Source organism: Neomonachus schauinslandi, chromosome 10 (assembly GCF_002201575.2).
Source record: "Neomonachus schauinslandi chromosome 10, ASM220157v2, whole genome shotgun sequence".
Taxonomy (NCBI): domain Eukaryota; kingdom Metazoa; phylum Chordata; class Mammalia; order Carnivora; family Phocidae; genus Neomonachus; species Neomonachus schauinslandi.
Genome location: NC_058412.1, coordinates 92,823,787 through 92,839,703, shown reverse-complemented (window position 1 = coordinate 92,839,703; position 15,917 = coordinate 92,823,787). Strand labels below are relative to the sequence as shown.

General features: G+C 41.6%; 1 protein-coding gene across 1 annotated transcript in view; it reads right to left on the bottom strand.

Moving 5' to 3' along the window:
* RALGAPA2 (Ral GTPase activating protein catalytic subunit alpha 2) overlaps nt 1-15,917 on the bottom strand; it is a 334,819-nt gene that overhangs the window by 244,642 nt on the left and 74,260 nt on the right. The window contains exons 7-10 of the mRNA XM_044918716.1: nt 15,527-15,642; nt 12,372-12,510; nt 10,421-10,620; nt 2,334-2,564 (exon numbers count right to left, since the gene is read on the bottom strand). Coding sequence (XP_044774651.1) covers nt 2,334-2,564; nt 10,421-10,620; nt 12,372-12,510; nt 15,527-15,642 — 686 coding nt within the window. The remainder of the gene's footprint in view (nt 1-2,333; nt 2,565-10,420; nt 10,621-12,371; nt 12,511-15,526; nt 15,643-15,917) is intronic.

Genomic DNA, 15,917 nt, shown 5'->3' with positions numbered 1-15,917 from the left:
CAGGGTCTGCAAACTATGGCCTGTCATCCAAATCTAGCCTGCCAAGTGACTTTCATAAAGTTCTTTATGAACACAGCCATGTTTCTTTGTTAGGTGCTGCCCACGGCTCCTTTCTCACTGTGAAAGCAGAGCTGAGAAGCTGCAACCGAGCCCACATGATCAACAAAGTCTGAAATATTCTTATCTGCTCCTTTACTCTATATGACCCCTATCCTCAATTATATGCCCTCTAGGACCTTGATGATTTCAAATCAAATTAAATGGTTACCAAGTACCTTCCATGTGTATAACAGGAACCCAACAGGGCAACATTAATGAAGAGAATAGGGTAGATTTTTAAATCAGGGATTATTATGATAAAAGAATGTTTTGGCAGCATGACATATACAGTATAGGTTAGAAAGGGATGACATAGCAGGTGTGGGGCTCCAGGGAGCATGCTGCTAACCACAGTCAAAGGAAAAGGAGGGAGCAGGAGTGAGAAAGCCTCCTGCATGACTTGCCCAGTGATGGCTTACAGGAGGAGCAGGAGACAAGGAGCACAGGAGGGCGAAAATTAATATGCACATAAGAACACGAGTCCCGTTAAAGAAGTGGTCAGGTCATGAGGAGAAGCTGATGTTATGGAAGAAACTAAGCTAAGCTTTTGCTTCATTATCATTAAGACACCACTAGAATATCAGACAAGATCACCAGTGGGCATTTCAAAAGGCAAGTGTGCAAACAAGAAGCAAGGTCCAGACAAAAGGCTTGACTGGGAGTCTCATGCCACAGAGCTGCTGGCTCTGCACAAGCAGTTGAAGGCCCTAGGGAGGCAAGTGTGGAGTTACAGAAGAAGAGGCTCAAGCCCAGAACCTTGGTTGACTCTTGGAATCTGGGGTCAAATAAAAAGGGGCCAAGAAATGAGACAGAGAAGACAGAGTTAGGGAGTAGGAAGAACCAAGGCAGTGCTGAGATCCAAAACCAGAAAAATATTTTATAAGGGGAATTTTCACTGAAGCTTAAACTAGTATTTTCTTAAGTCAAACATTTTTATTCATTAAAATACAAAATAAGGTAAAACCTCCAGATTGCTATGGATTACACTGGGACTTTCATTCTTGGCTGATTTCTCCTTAATGACAGTTTCCGACGTGAAGGGGTTAATCACTATCTAGAAGTCTTGCCCCTCCACGAAAAGCTCTTCATGGTGCACATACACGGTTCACGTGTGGGCACAGGACTCCTCCCCTTCTCCCCACCACTCATGGTCTCTGCCATTCATGGGCCTCACCCTCTGTGCAGGTGCCCAGACTCAAAAGCTACTCCCCATCACATTAACACACCCACAGAAGAGCCAGGCTCTGTCTCCCAGGGCACCAGTACCAAGAGGCAGGTGGCCAGTGGCTCCACCCCACACCACAGAGCTACTGTCTTTCCCTGCACTGCGGGTTCTGCTTCCTCTGTCCAAGTTTCCCCACACCAGCACTACTGACACTGGGGCCTGATGTTCTCTGTCATGGGGTAGTGGAATGGAGTCCCTGTCCTGTGCCTATGGGAGAATCACTGGCTACTACCCACTAGATGCCAGTGGCACTGCCCTCTTCCCAGTTGTGACAACCAAAAATGTCTCCAGACAATGCCCAAGGTCCCCTGGGGGGCAGAGCCAGCCCCGGTTGTCGCTCAGGGCTGCTAATCGTTGCTGGCCTCTGATCTAGCTCTGCTGTCTTCTTCCTCACTTGCACCCTCTTTCTTGTTTGCACTTCCCCTCCCTTTTCGCCCACCACAGTGTCCACCACCCGGCTGCTCTATCAGTGTCAGCCCTTGCTTTCCCCTTATTCCCCTCCCTTCCCAGCTTTTTCCTCTTATGTTATAAATACTTCTATCACACGTGCATTCCATGTGTGTTTGCAGGGAAAGTACAACCGTCTGCAGAGCCTCCTCAGAGCTCCCTCGGGCCCTCAGGACAACACCAGCCTGCGGCTCCTCTTTGCCATGTTCATTTGTTGATGAGTATTCAGCAAGGGCTTTCTTCCCACCTACCTCCGGGTTTCAAGTTTCTTATGGACACATGAGGGTATTTTGGGGATGATTTGCTCATATATAGAATTTCCCCTCCATGTGTAGAAATTTTACAAAAAATCTTAAAAAATCATAAACATAATCACAACACTCCACATGACAAATTAAAAGCAGGATTAGAGGGATCATTATTCAGCCCTGCAATGTAGCCCAACTCATCAATAGTATTTCTTGCAGTACTATGAGCAAAAGAACATGAACAAAACTCTCTTCAATTTCATGAACTTACAACACACACGCACACAAACACACACACACACACACACACTAACCTGACGAAAGACTTCATTCACAAAGTTGACATAACCTCGTGTTGACAAGAGAATCCGCTGCACCATTTCATACACAGTGCGGTGCTCTTCTTCAATGCTACAAAGGCTGGAGCTGCTGAGTCTTCGGTCGGACAAGGTGCTGCTGTTGGAATGGTTTTTGTCCTGCTCTGCAGGCCCGCCGCCATCCAGCTCCGCCGGCACCCTCTCTTGCCCCACACCACCACCAACAGTCTGGAAGAAAGCCATTACCACTTCTTAGTGAGCCTCTTTGACACACAAGAACACCCAGTGAAACTGAAGACTTGCTTTATTTTAAAGAACTCTAGTTACTATCAACTTGAAGGCAAGCTAGACACCAGCACTGCTCGAAGCACAAGGGGCCCCAGACCTGTACTCACCAATTTCCCAATTCACAAGCTAACCCCTCCCCAACTTGGTTATTTTAACAGGAAAACACTAAATTATTGCAGGGAGGGAAGCTGTGAAATTTTCTCAACCTAAAAACTTTAACTTATATTTGCAAAATCATAGTACAAATTGTGTCAATGAATTTATACTATGATCACCTTTGGTTTCTAAACTCAGCAGTTACTCTATGGTCACAGAGACTTGAAAGTTCAATGGATTTTTTGCAGCCACAATGTTGGAAAGCATCATTTGATTCATGAGACTAAGTGACACCTGATGGAGGAGTGTCAAGATCTTTAGAGGGTATTTTATGAGAAGAATCTTTTTTTTTTTTTTTAAGATTTTTTATTTATTTATCTGAGAGAGAATGGGAGACAGAGAGCATGAGAGGGGGAGGATCAGAGGGAGAAGCAGACTCCCCGCTGAGCAGGGAGTCCGATGCGGGACTCGATCCCGGGACTCCAGGATCATGACCTGAGCTGAAGGCAGTGGCTTAACCAACTGAGCCACCCAGGCGCCCCTTATGAGAAGAATCTTGATCTGAGTTTTATATTCAGAATCTCACATCGAACTTAACTGAAATACTTACAAAGCATTAAATATTTAGAAGGCTTTAAGGGCACAAAAAAAATAAAATAATTCATGCAATGACTCACATGTTTATTGTGGATTTCTGCTCTCATCTCCCCATAGAATTAAAGGTTTCCTCCAAATATAATACACGTATAATTTTGCTTCATTTTTGTAAATTCCACTATCATTTTAAGTGTCAAAAATGTATAACCCAAATACCACTAAAATTCTACCCACTGTGAATATTTTTTACAACAAATGATAAGATATGAGTAGTACAAAATAGTAATTTCAGTAACTACCAAGGACAGTTTGAAAGCAGATATCCAAATAGCAATCTCTAGGGAAAATTAATGGAAGATTATATTTATAATAATTTTTCTCTTCATGCCTTAGCTACTAAGTCTGTGTGGCTTATCAAAGGTACTGTCATACTGTCAGATGAGATGTCCTATAGAAATTATTTCATCCTTTTGATGCATCAACTATCTTCATAGAAAAATAAAATCTTACTCATTTTTACTGACATATATATTTAATCTGTAAACTATGGAGGTTGGATTAAGTCTAATGTCTCTCTTATGGCTCCATAACCTGTGACTCTTTGATCAATAACTCCCATTCTCCCCCACAGGCCAAAGAAAGAGGGAAAAAAACCCCATGTACATAGGTACATATATAGCAAATTAAAAATGATCACAAATTCTATGATTCCCCCTTCCCTTTGATCCACATGGGCTCTGTGACTGTGTTAACCAGTGGAATAGAGTGGAAGAGACCTGTGCCAGTTTCAGGCCCAGGTCCAAGAGGTTGCAAGTTACCACTTCCCATCTCTTGGAACATTTGGTACTGGAGCTCTGAGCAGCCAGGGAAGAAGTCCAACGACCCTGTTAGAGAAGCCCAGCTGAGCCCCGCCTTCCAACTGCACCCATCAAAGTAACAGGCATGTGAATAAAGTCATCCTGAACCCTCTAGACCAACCAGCCGCCAGCTGAAGACCACCACCCACTGGCCTCAGTTAACGCCGTATGAAGCACAAGAATTGTCCAACCAGATCCTGCCCAAATCTCTGACCCAAAAAGTATATGTAACACGACAAAAGGGTTGTTGTTTTAAGCCACCAAGTTTTGAAGTCATTAGATAACTAATTGGGTAACACAGCAATTAGGTAGCTAAAATAATGTAAACAAAGATATATGTTTAAAGGCACCAAGTAATTTTTAAAAAGTGCTCTGAGCATACTGAAAAACAGAAACAGACCCATAAATACATAGAACAAACTGGTAAACAAACTCCTCCAAAGAGGAGGCAGTGGGTGAAGAAGCAAAATGGGTGAAGGGCAATGGGAGACATAAGCTTCCAGTTATGAAATTAATAAATCGCGGGATGAAAGGCACAGCATAGGGAATATGGTCGATGGTACTGTATGGTGAGCACAGCATAACATACAGACTTGTCAAATCCTATGTTGTACACCTGAAACTAACATAACATTGTGTGTCAACTATACTTCAATTAAAAAAATCAAAATAAGTTTAAAAAAATTAAAAGTGAACTCTGTTATCCAAATAGGACATAAGAGATGGATTTCCCATCTGCCATAAACTGAAAACGACTTCTCTTGATAGAACAATGCTTTCCTTAGTCTTAGTCCCTACTCCCTCCGCAGAAGGCTACTTTCTGAAAACATCTATATGTTTTGACAGACGTATAACTACAGGGAGTGATTAAGAGTGAACACAAACTGATAATCCAAGTTTCCTCGTATCTTGTCTCTTTTATGAAGATTAACAGTAAAAGCATACATAAGAATTAACCACAGAGAGAGGTCCATTTTCCACCCACTACAATCAAGCTGGAATTCTCAACTATTATTTAGTATTAGTTGATTCTGGTGGCAGATGCAAAAATGGTTTTCACTTCTTTGGCACATGATGAAGCCTTAGTCTGTGGAACAGACTTATCACAGCTTGGCCCAGGCCTGCACTGCAAGGGTTCAGGAAATTGCATGATACAAGCTGCCACTTAACCCTTCCCAACAACCCTCCCCAACATCTGGTTTCTTCTCAGACCTGTTCACTGTCAGGGTCAAGCTAAAGGGGGACACCCACAAAGCAGGTGTGAAACGAGAGGATGCAACCACCGTGCTGGTGGTGATGCCTGATGCCACTGAATGCCCCTGTCATGATTCTCCTACACAGTTGAGGGCAGCCTGTACTGCCTCGGTACAGGCTCTGGGACACAGAAATTACTAGGTTGGGAGTCAACAAAAAAATTAATATACAAATTCCTATAGGGTTGTCAATTTGTGGGATTCACTTTTTCTAACTGTTCATCCCACAAAATACAATTTCAGGAAACCCACAGCCCATGAATCATTATTGAAGGGTGTATTCTGACATAATGAAAAGTGTAACCAAGGGTTATCATACAAATATCATACAAAAAACCGGTATCATCTCAAATTTTTTTTCATTCCCAAATGGACTTTTATGGGTTTTAATGTCAATTAATATGCTTATAGAACTGGTAAAAAACGGTCACTGATGAAATCTTAAAATCACCACTCTGCTTTCTCTAATGTATGAAGTACTTTTATCTCATACAAAAATGAATTACTAAGGACTAAACAATACTTCACTGAACACATTTTCAGCTGAAATGATGCACCAAGAATGTACAGCTTTGTTCAGGTTTATGCTGTTGTTGTCAACATAGTATACGGATGTAAGAGCAACTGTCTTTTCATTCTCCCATGAGTACTTGTTATACCAGATTCTACAAGTGGTAAGAAAACTTAGTCTAGAAGATGCACTAAGTCCTCTCCTCCCTGGTGAAAAATACTGTTAAAGGTATTAGTTTTAGATCCGGAAGCAAATTCACTTTGGAAAAAAACACACCAAAAAACCCCTTAAACATGACCTTTAATACAGTGATAAGAGCAAAAGTGTAAACTCCATTTGGAAACAGCACTTAAAATATTGTTTTGAAGGGCTTTTACAAGAGCAGTATATTCTTTGAAAAGAGATTTGGATCAAGTGATTAAGTAATTCACTTTACATAGGCCAAATTATATTAAATTTGAAATTCCAAACAAAAACTTGCAGGAGACAAATGAAATTATATGTGCTTTTATTCCTACAACTGTCTCCAAAATCTAATATTCAATTATTTAAATTGCTGCTTTTTCTCATGCACAATGCAGATGAAGAGAGGAACACAGACACATGTGAGATGAAGTGGGAAAAAGAGCTGTGAGGCACAGAAGGGAGTACAGGAGCTAACTGATCAGCTGAATAATGACCCCCCCAAAGATGTCCATGCCCTAATCCCCAGAACCTTTGAGTATCTTACCTTACCTGGCAAATGGGATTTAGCAGGTGTGACTAAATTAAGGTGTGAGAGGGAGAGATTATCCTGGATTATCTGGGTGGTCCCAATGTAATCATGAGGATCCACAGGAGATAGGAGGATCAGACACAGAAGGCAATGTGAAGATGGAAACAGAGGGAGAAAAGGTGATGTAATGAAGGGCTGCAAACCAGGGAATGCAGGCAGCCTCTAGAAGCTGGACAAGGCAAGAAAATGGATTCTCCTCTAGAGCCTCCAGAAGGAACACAGACCTGCCAACACCCTGATTTTACCACACTGAGACTGATTTTGAACTTCTGACTTCCAAAACTGCAAGATAATAAATTTCCAAGCCACTGAAAGTTTGTAATTCGCTATAGCAGCACACCGTGAGGCGTATTGAGAGTCTATACAATGGCAGCAACCATTTCTGGGTATGGCCATCTGCAGGGTGTGGTAGCACTGGGCCTGGATAGTTGTCTGCCCAGCATCCATTCCCCCTCCCTAATGGAACCCCAGTGCTCCGTGTGCCTCCTCCCCTGTAGCGCAGGTGACTCACGGGAAGCTGGTCCCATCCACAGTACCAGGGAAGTGTTCTGTCATGGAAGCCAGTCATGTCCCTCCTGGGCCATTCACATAGCCAGCTTTAAGCCAGTTAGTGCCCTGTTATTGTTCTAGGAGAGACAAGTAACCTAGGTTGTCCCACTCAGACAAAAGGGAAGGGCTTTACAGAAAATATCTGGGTTGTCTCTGAACATGAACAAGGAAGCCAGTGACCCCACTGCTGGCAGCCATCTTATAATCAACAGGGTGTGGAAGAAAAACCTGCCAGAGGGAAAGGGCAGAGGAGGGAAAACTGTAGGGGATCACGGAGAGAGTGTGAATAAAAACCACATTCTCTGCTAGCCCTGCCTTGAGTTTCTTCTTTATGAGATTAAAATATTTCTTTTTTATCTTTAAGACAGTTTGAGTTATGGAGTCTTTTTCTGTTAGGATAATACAACCATCCAAACTGATTCAGGAGGTCAGACCTTTACGGACACTAAGAAAGCCAGATAATAAAAGTAGATGACTCACAAGTGTGAATAACCAACTAAGGAAAAAAAACTAGAATCTTGAATCAGTGGTTAATCTACTATTCTTGCTACTTCTCATCATCCAAATGTATTTTTCAAGAATGAGAAACTTACTTTCAATAAATACAGTGATGGTTTTCTGAAATTTTGAAACCAGGTAGGAAAAAGTCATAGCCTTTAAATAGACTGTTTTGAACTGACTTAACAACCACACAAGATACAATGTAAAATTTATCCGAGTGTGACTGAGTTTCTTATATATGATTTCATACAATTTTTGTCTACCTGATGATTTTTACTTTTTGTCTACCTGATGGGTGAATAAAGGTCTCTCAACATGGTCCAGAACTAACGGTGTTCCCCGGCTCATAGTGAAATCCAGGGTCATTTTTATTTCCTCTTCTGTGAACTTTTCTTTCATCTCCTTTTGTCTGTTTTTCAATTGGACTGTTTGTCTTCTTATCAATTTGTAGGCATTCTCTATATATCAGAGGCATGAACTCCTTTAACAGTTCTGATGTTACAGATGCTTTTCACAGTCTGTTGCCCACATGTGGCTTTACTCTATCTTTTGACATACAAACCTTTTTCAAATTTTTAAAATAAAGTGGGACCTCATTTCTTCTGTGGCTTATGGGTCTTACTTATCTCTACCTAAGGTAGCCTACCACTTCCCAAATTTATACATTCCCCTAGATTGTCCCCTAAATTCTTTATCATTTTGTTTTTATATTTAGACCTTAAATCAATTTAGAACTCAAATCAATCTGACATCTGTGATATGAAGCAAGGTTCTGAGAAAGAGAGAGAAAGACAGACAGACTGACAGTTCTTTCAGCCCTGAGGGTTATAGATTAGATTCAACATTCAATGCTACTCTGTCTCATTTTCTAGAAGGAACCTGCGGTTTCTGTCTGGAACTCTGATAATTTTTTCTTAATCCCTGAAAGTCAAATAGGTTTATGTCTGTTTAGGTTTGTGTCTGTTTAGCTAATTCTCCCTGAGACTTGAAGGCCTTGTTAATCTAAGGCATGACTTTTTTTCAACTCAAGTCAATTTTGCATTCGTTCAAATTATCACTTCTGATTTTTTCTCCTTTTGTCCTCATGCCTTGCAAAGTAGGTCTGGACCTGACCTCAGATCATATTTATTCTTTTCTGATTTCCATCTCTTTGAATTTTTCCTTAGTGTTGTGGGATATTCCTTTTGAAAATCAATTTTGTTCTCAGCAGTGATCATTACTGTGTTTTACAGTTTACCTATTAGATTTTTAAACTAATGAATTTAAGGTTTTTTAAAGCTTTTTTTATTTTTTTAATGATTTTTAAAATTTATTTGACAGAGAGCGAGAGCAAGAGAGCGACACAAGCAGGGGGAGCAGCAGAGGGAGAGGGAGAAGCACACTCCCCACTGAGCAGGGAGCCCACCTCGGGACTCCATCCCAGGACCCTGGGACCAAGACCTGAGCCGAAGGCAGACACTTAACTGACTGAGCCATCCAGGCACCCCAAAGCTTTCTTTTAAAATCTTCAGTAAGTCTTTTGTTGCTCTTACTGTAATTGTATTCCCCTCAGACTTCTTTGAAAATGTTTCTCCAGTTCTTTAGTCAGTTCTTATCAATGAGGACACATGCTCTGGACCTCAGTTTGGTGCCCTTCCATCAAGATGCTAATTGTCACTCAGGTGTGTGCACTCTTCCAGCTGAGGCCTAGTCACGCTTCTGGGAACTCCAGGGCATCAGCAAACCTGCTCTAAGTGAACCACACTTTGTGCATAAAACCATGTCCCTGCCATGAAGCAGCTGCTCTCGAACCTCTCCAAGTGGTCCTGCTCTACCCAGCGCAAAGTCCCTAAGCAACTCAGCCTGCTGGGAAAGCCCTATTTGTCTGTGATTAAGGACCACAAGAGAGGGAAGATACACCACAGGCCCCACACAGAAAGAGGTCTTTGGGGTGCCTGGGTGGCTCAGTCGGTTAAGTATCTGCCTTCAGCTCAGGTCATGATCTCAGGGTCCTGAGATCAAGCCCCACACTGGGCTCCTCGCTCTGCGGGGAGCCCGCTTCTCCCTCTCCTCCCCACTTGTACTCTCACTATCTCTCCTTCTCTCTCAAATAAATAAATAAAATCTTTAAAAAAAAAAAAGAAAGAAAGAGGTCTTCACTGAAGGCCTTGGAGAGAGACAGCCTTTTCTTCCAGGGATTCCATCATGGCACCCTGAAATCCTGAGATGCTCTTCTACTCCTTCCCCTGAGATCCCAGAAGGGCAGTTGGCAGTCTCACGGGTCCTTCCCATGGCCCACCTACATGATTCCTGAGGGCCTTCCTGGTGCTGGGGATTGGCGAAGGCAACACAGGCCCCTGGTCTTATGCTCTGAGGTCACTGTTACTTGAGCAAAGGAGGGAAAATGAGAGGGAGCCAGGAGTCTGCGCACAATAGCCATCTTCTCAGAATGTCTCCCTGGCCCCCAAGATCGCCTGGTCATACAATGTCAACAGAGCACTGCAAGTGCTACCTCAGAGCTCCCTCTGACACCTCAACAATATAGAGAGAGCCCACCAATAAAACCAATCCCAATAACCAACATCCTTGAAGAACCAAAATCCTAATAATCAATTACTTTGGTATGTGTTAGTGTATTCTTACCTATGTAAAAGGTAAGAAGAAGATGAATGACATACCTGTATGATTTTGGGCAGTACATCAACTGCATTTTTAGTGTTTTGGGTTGTAGTTAGATACTTTTTTTCCAAAAAGAAAGTTACAATCCATTTAATAAAAACAACGCGAGCTGCCATGTATGGAATTTTTGTACTGTAAATGTTTTCATTGTCTCGAGCTGTAGTAATGTACACTGGCTTTGGTCTCAAATGGGGGATGTCTGGAAGAAAACAGAATACATGATTAGGTTAGTGAGTGTAACCCCCACAAATGGTTCAGTTTCTAACTAAGCAGATATATATTTGGTCGTATGAATAGCAACTAAAATTAAAGAACCAGAAACTATTAAAGATGACATCTTTTGGTAGACTTATTTCTGATTCTGCCTTGCAACCTGACCAAGATGGGACGGTGGCTACTGTTACTGTTTGCTTGTTACAGCTAGGGCATATGGCTATGGAAGTACTAAGCTAATAACTATTTTTAACAAATTTGAGAGACGATATAAGAGTAAAAATATTTTCACATACATTCTAACATTTAATCTTATTATATGATTGAAACAAATCTAAAAGCATAGACATTTTTCATCATTTTAGGCACTTTATTATTTTTTAAATCATTTTAGATATTTTAACATCCAATACTACACTAATCAAATCCATGGGACTTTAGTTTTATATCCTTTTCCCTTTAGATGAATCCAAAGAATAGAATCAGTATAAACTACTTTATGTCTGAAAGAATTCATCTTTGAGGTATCGGACACCACCATTTCCAAAGGATTAATAAGAAGTCCCCTTCTCATTCTTTAAATTTCATAATCAATACAAAAAATTACATGGTATTGGATTCGAGCTACTACTTGTTGTATTTCCAACTCTCTAACTAACTTTTATACACCTGGAGGTACCTGCATGAGGCAGACAAGTTCTCAACAAATAAATTTAAGTTCAGCATATTAAAGTATACTGTGTTTTCCACAGTGAATATAGACTATTTATAAAATCAGAAACAAATTCTGAAAACAATACCCACATATATATAGCTAACAAATACTTATTGCAGTACCTCTAAAGGTTAGTACTTCTACATCTTTCAAAATGTATCAAGCTTCTATTTTCCTCTGATCCAAGCGTGCACACGTGTGTGTATATGTAAATAAACACCCAAGACAACTGAGTTAGTAGTCCACATTCCCCAGATGGATTAATGTCTGTTGTAAACTTTTCCCCTCCAAAATTGTTCCTGATTATTCATTTTAACTAATTTTGCCTGCTTTAAAATAAAAGGGAGAAGAAAATTTGCCTCCCCTCCCCAGCACCAATCTAAGGGATACTTCTGTCCTGTGAGCCTTCATTTTTCATGGAAGAAAAACTTTACCAGCGAAATTAGAAATTCCCTTCTGTTTCCTTCCTTTCTGGTTTCCCAGCTGCCCAAACATCGGCTCCTCCATAAGAAGCTGTAAGTAGCACCTGCTGCATGAAGATCCAGGATAAAAGAAAGGGCCTACTGTGGGCAGCTGTGTGGCCTGGGCTGGCCTGCCTCGCCACTGGGCAAGGCCTGGGGTCACCATACCCCACCATCCGTAAGAGAAGACTTAAGGAAATGCAAACTTTAACATCCTGGTGTGATATAATGAACACTGCCTTCAATAAACAGTTTCAATAAAATAGAGCCATTAAAAGATTTTAAATATAATTACACCAAAAAGAATCATGACACATGTTGAATTATTTCTAAGTACAGGAGCCCCAGTCCCCTTTATTGCTATTGGCTGAGGTACAAATACGTAGTTTGACAAATAGGTAAAATCATTTATTAGGAAACTTTAAGCCTCTTACAATAAAGTTACCATTAAATATAAGAATAAAATAACTATTTTACTTAAAAATAAACAAAGGTCACTTTGAAAGAGAATGGACAGCTTCCCTATGGACATCCTCTAGACATGGCCCAATCAGTACTTACCAAGTACAGGTTTGTAGATGTTTGTTAACTTAGTAAATGATGGAAATAAATGAGGAAGATAATACTTTCGAAACAACGTAAGAAGAAATTTAAAACCAGTATCTTGATTCTCCTTATTCTTCCACTCCAAGCTTGCAGCCTTTGGATAATATGTGGGAAAGAACATATGTACATTTACATCTCAACTTAATGTCTACTAAACTGAAATGCTGTTATTGTATTAAAATTCTGATCCTAAATTAAAAAAAAATCATGCTGACAAATAATGTTGACAATCATGTAATGAAATTATATCTTAAAACTCAAACGATGACAAGAATGAATACTTTAAAACAAAAGTTAACTATGTTAAAGATATTTTGACTTAGTATTAAAAAAAAAATCACCCAATGATAGATATCATATGTTTTTAAACTTGCTCTACTCATCACGCCTGTATTTTTTTCCACCTGTTCTTTATAATGACTTAACATTCTTTCTGCCCTTAAAACATTTAGTCAGATGTAATCCGGTACTTTTTTTTTTAAACTCAAAAAGGGCCATTTATAATAAGCAGGAATTAAGGAAATAATCCCTTGCAAGAATTTCACCCAATGTTACCTATATGAAAAATCAGTATCATCAGAAGGCAAAGCTACAGAAACTTGGAAAGTGCATTGTCCTTATTAAATGCAATCCACAGGCTAAGATAAGCCAGGCGTGCCAGTCCAGCTACACCAGTCACGGGTTCTTAATACTGGTTAGAACACAGAGCACTCTAAAGCAGAGCTTCCCAACCTCCTTCATGACACACGCAGCCCACTTAGAAAGTGGAAACATTTGTGCAGCATCTGAGGTCAAGGGATGAGGGGCTTTGGCCGCCCCTGGGGCAGAGGGGCTCCGTGTTGGCAACCTGTCGGCAGTTCTCCGGGGTAAGCCAAGGGAGAAACTCTGCTCTGAGGACCCAGTAGAGAGAAGGGAGGGAAGAAGAGTGGGATGGACATGCACATACAAGTCTACACATGATTCAGGGGGTTCACAGTCTGCATAAAAGTCCCCACCCTATATTACCGGCATCCTTCCGTCAGTGGGATTCTGGAGATTATGTGATATCTGAGGTTGCACAGCTCATTAGTAACACATCTAGAATGAGACCCAAGTGCCCCAACACATCCAACTTCTTGATACTCCATGCCAATCTCCGGGGACAGATGGATACCCTACCGCTTCTGAACAGGTAGAGTTTGAAATGCAGGTGGAATGGGCCAGTAGGGCCAAAATGCACACTTCTAGAAGACAGCAGAATACTCCAGTCTGTTCTCGGCATTTTGGAATACCTGTGTTTCTTGTGCTGGCTAAAGGAAATGGAAGAGGAGAGCAGATAAGGTTGCCCAATAGGACAGAGTAGTCAGAAAGGGAGACAAGGACTGAATCTTGAGGGACAGCAGAGAGAAACAGTCCCCTAAAGAAAACTGGCCAAGAAGAAAGGGAGGAGGAAAGAAGGAAGAAAACATTAGGGGAGGAGAGAATATCATGAAGAAGGGGCCATGTCAGATCACCTGAAAGATTAAGTAAGGCAAACACTAAAGTGTCCTTCCTCTGGACTTGACCTCTAAACCTCCTTCAGGGATCTTGGGCCTCCGTCTTAGCAGTGACAGGTCAGAGGCAGGTAGTAGTGAGTGTCAGGAGAGAAAGTGGACTGAGCAGAGATGATAAAGTCAACAAACTTGGTTGTGGAGGACACAGAGACTGGACAGAGTTCCCAGGAAGAATTCAGAGACAGGAGAAGTGTTGGCTGAGAGAAAAGAATTCAGTAGCTTTTTTTTTAACCATATCAGAAATGTAGACTAGAGGAAAGGGATCACCTACTGAAATCACAAATTAATGATACTAACTCCGTATTCAGTTGGTAAACAGAGAAAGGAACATGTGACATCAAGTAGGTCTGTGCTGGTGGCACAAAGAGATAACACCATATGCTTTCGCCCAAATCTTCCTGCCTGCCCTGCCTATTCCTGATCTGCCAGTTCAGCCTCCAGGCCTGCCTCCTCCTCCAATCTGCCTTGTTAGCATAGGATCAGGGGTCAGGAAGAAGCGAAGAGGCAAAAATAGATTAATATACTATGAGGTAACAGAAAATACATATGGGTCTCTGGCCCCACTTCCTGGCACAGAGCCCCTAAAACCCTTGTAATTTCCTAAGTGATAAGAGCACAGGGAGCATCTTTTGTTCTAATAACACAACTCTGGGCGGGAGGGGGGGGTGCTCCCAGATGGCTCCTGAGTGAGGGCTAGTCACCAGAAAGACCATGCCATGATTAGAACTTAGAATTTTCAGCACCCCCACCCCAACCCCTCCATTCCTCCAGAGAGAGGAGAGGGGCTGGAAGCAGAGCATGTCTATGTGAGGAAGCCTCCATAAAAATCCCAGTAGCAGGGGTTTCAGGGAACTTCCAGGTGAGTGAACATATCCATGTACTGGGAGGGTGACAAACGCCAACTCCACAGGAACAGGCATTCCTAGGCTTGGGACCCTCCCAGACTATGCCTTTTGTGTCTCTGCATCTGGCTGTTCATCTGTATCTTTTATCATATCCTTTAATAAACTGGTAAATGAAAACAAATGTTTCCCAGAGTTCTTTAAGTCACTCTAGCAAAGCAGCTGCACCTGAGGAGGAGCTGTGGGAACCTCTGATTTGTAGCTAAGTTGTAGAGAAGCTGTGGGTAACCTGGGGCCTTCCTACTTGTGACTGACACCTGAATGTGATGGAACAGGCTCATGGGACTGAGCCCTTAACCTGTGGGATCTGATGCCATCTCAAGGCAGACAGGACACCCAGCTGGTGTTGCAGAGTCGCCTGGTGAGGGAAAAACCCACACATCCGGTAACCACAAGTGTTAGAAGCCAAGTGTTCTGTGTGAATGCGGTAATAATACGAAAGTAGATGGAGAACTGAATTTTTTCCTTTACATACACACTCACACAAAATAGTATGTATGCCAGGTCTTTGCTGATGTGAACTGGCGTATATTCTATTTCTAGTGAAGTATCACGAAGAATCACCTCAAAGAAAAAGCAAAGATACAAAATATGAGCAGGAAGAAAAGAAGCAATGTTTTCTCTTTCCGTTGAGAGTAAGACCATTACTAAATTATATCCATGATTTCGCTCTTACCTGAATAACCATATATTTCAACAGTATTTGAAGAAAAAAGCATGTTTGGTCCTCAGCGATCTTTTCCCCTGATACGGCTGGTAGGAGTGGAGTGATTTCTTCTGGATATATCTTTGCTGCAGAGTGGAAAAAGTTACCCTCTATTAACTAACTGGCAAGTTTCTTGAAAACTCACAGGATACAAATGGCTGCCATTAATACTGCCATTAATACTCCCAGGAGGCCACTATTGTCCTCCCATGAATGCTGCATGAAAATACACAGCTGGGTGAGCAGATGAATGTCCACTCATGAAACAATCATGTGAGGACAATAAACAGTAGTTTTGGATGGCAGATTTAAATCTCATTAACAGCCACAAAAACACTCCAGACACACCATGTGTCTCTAC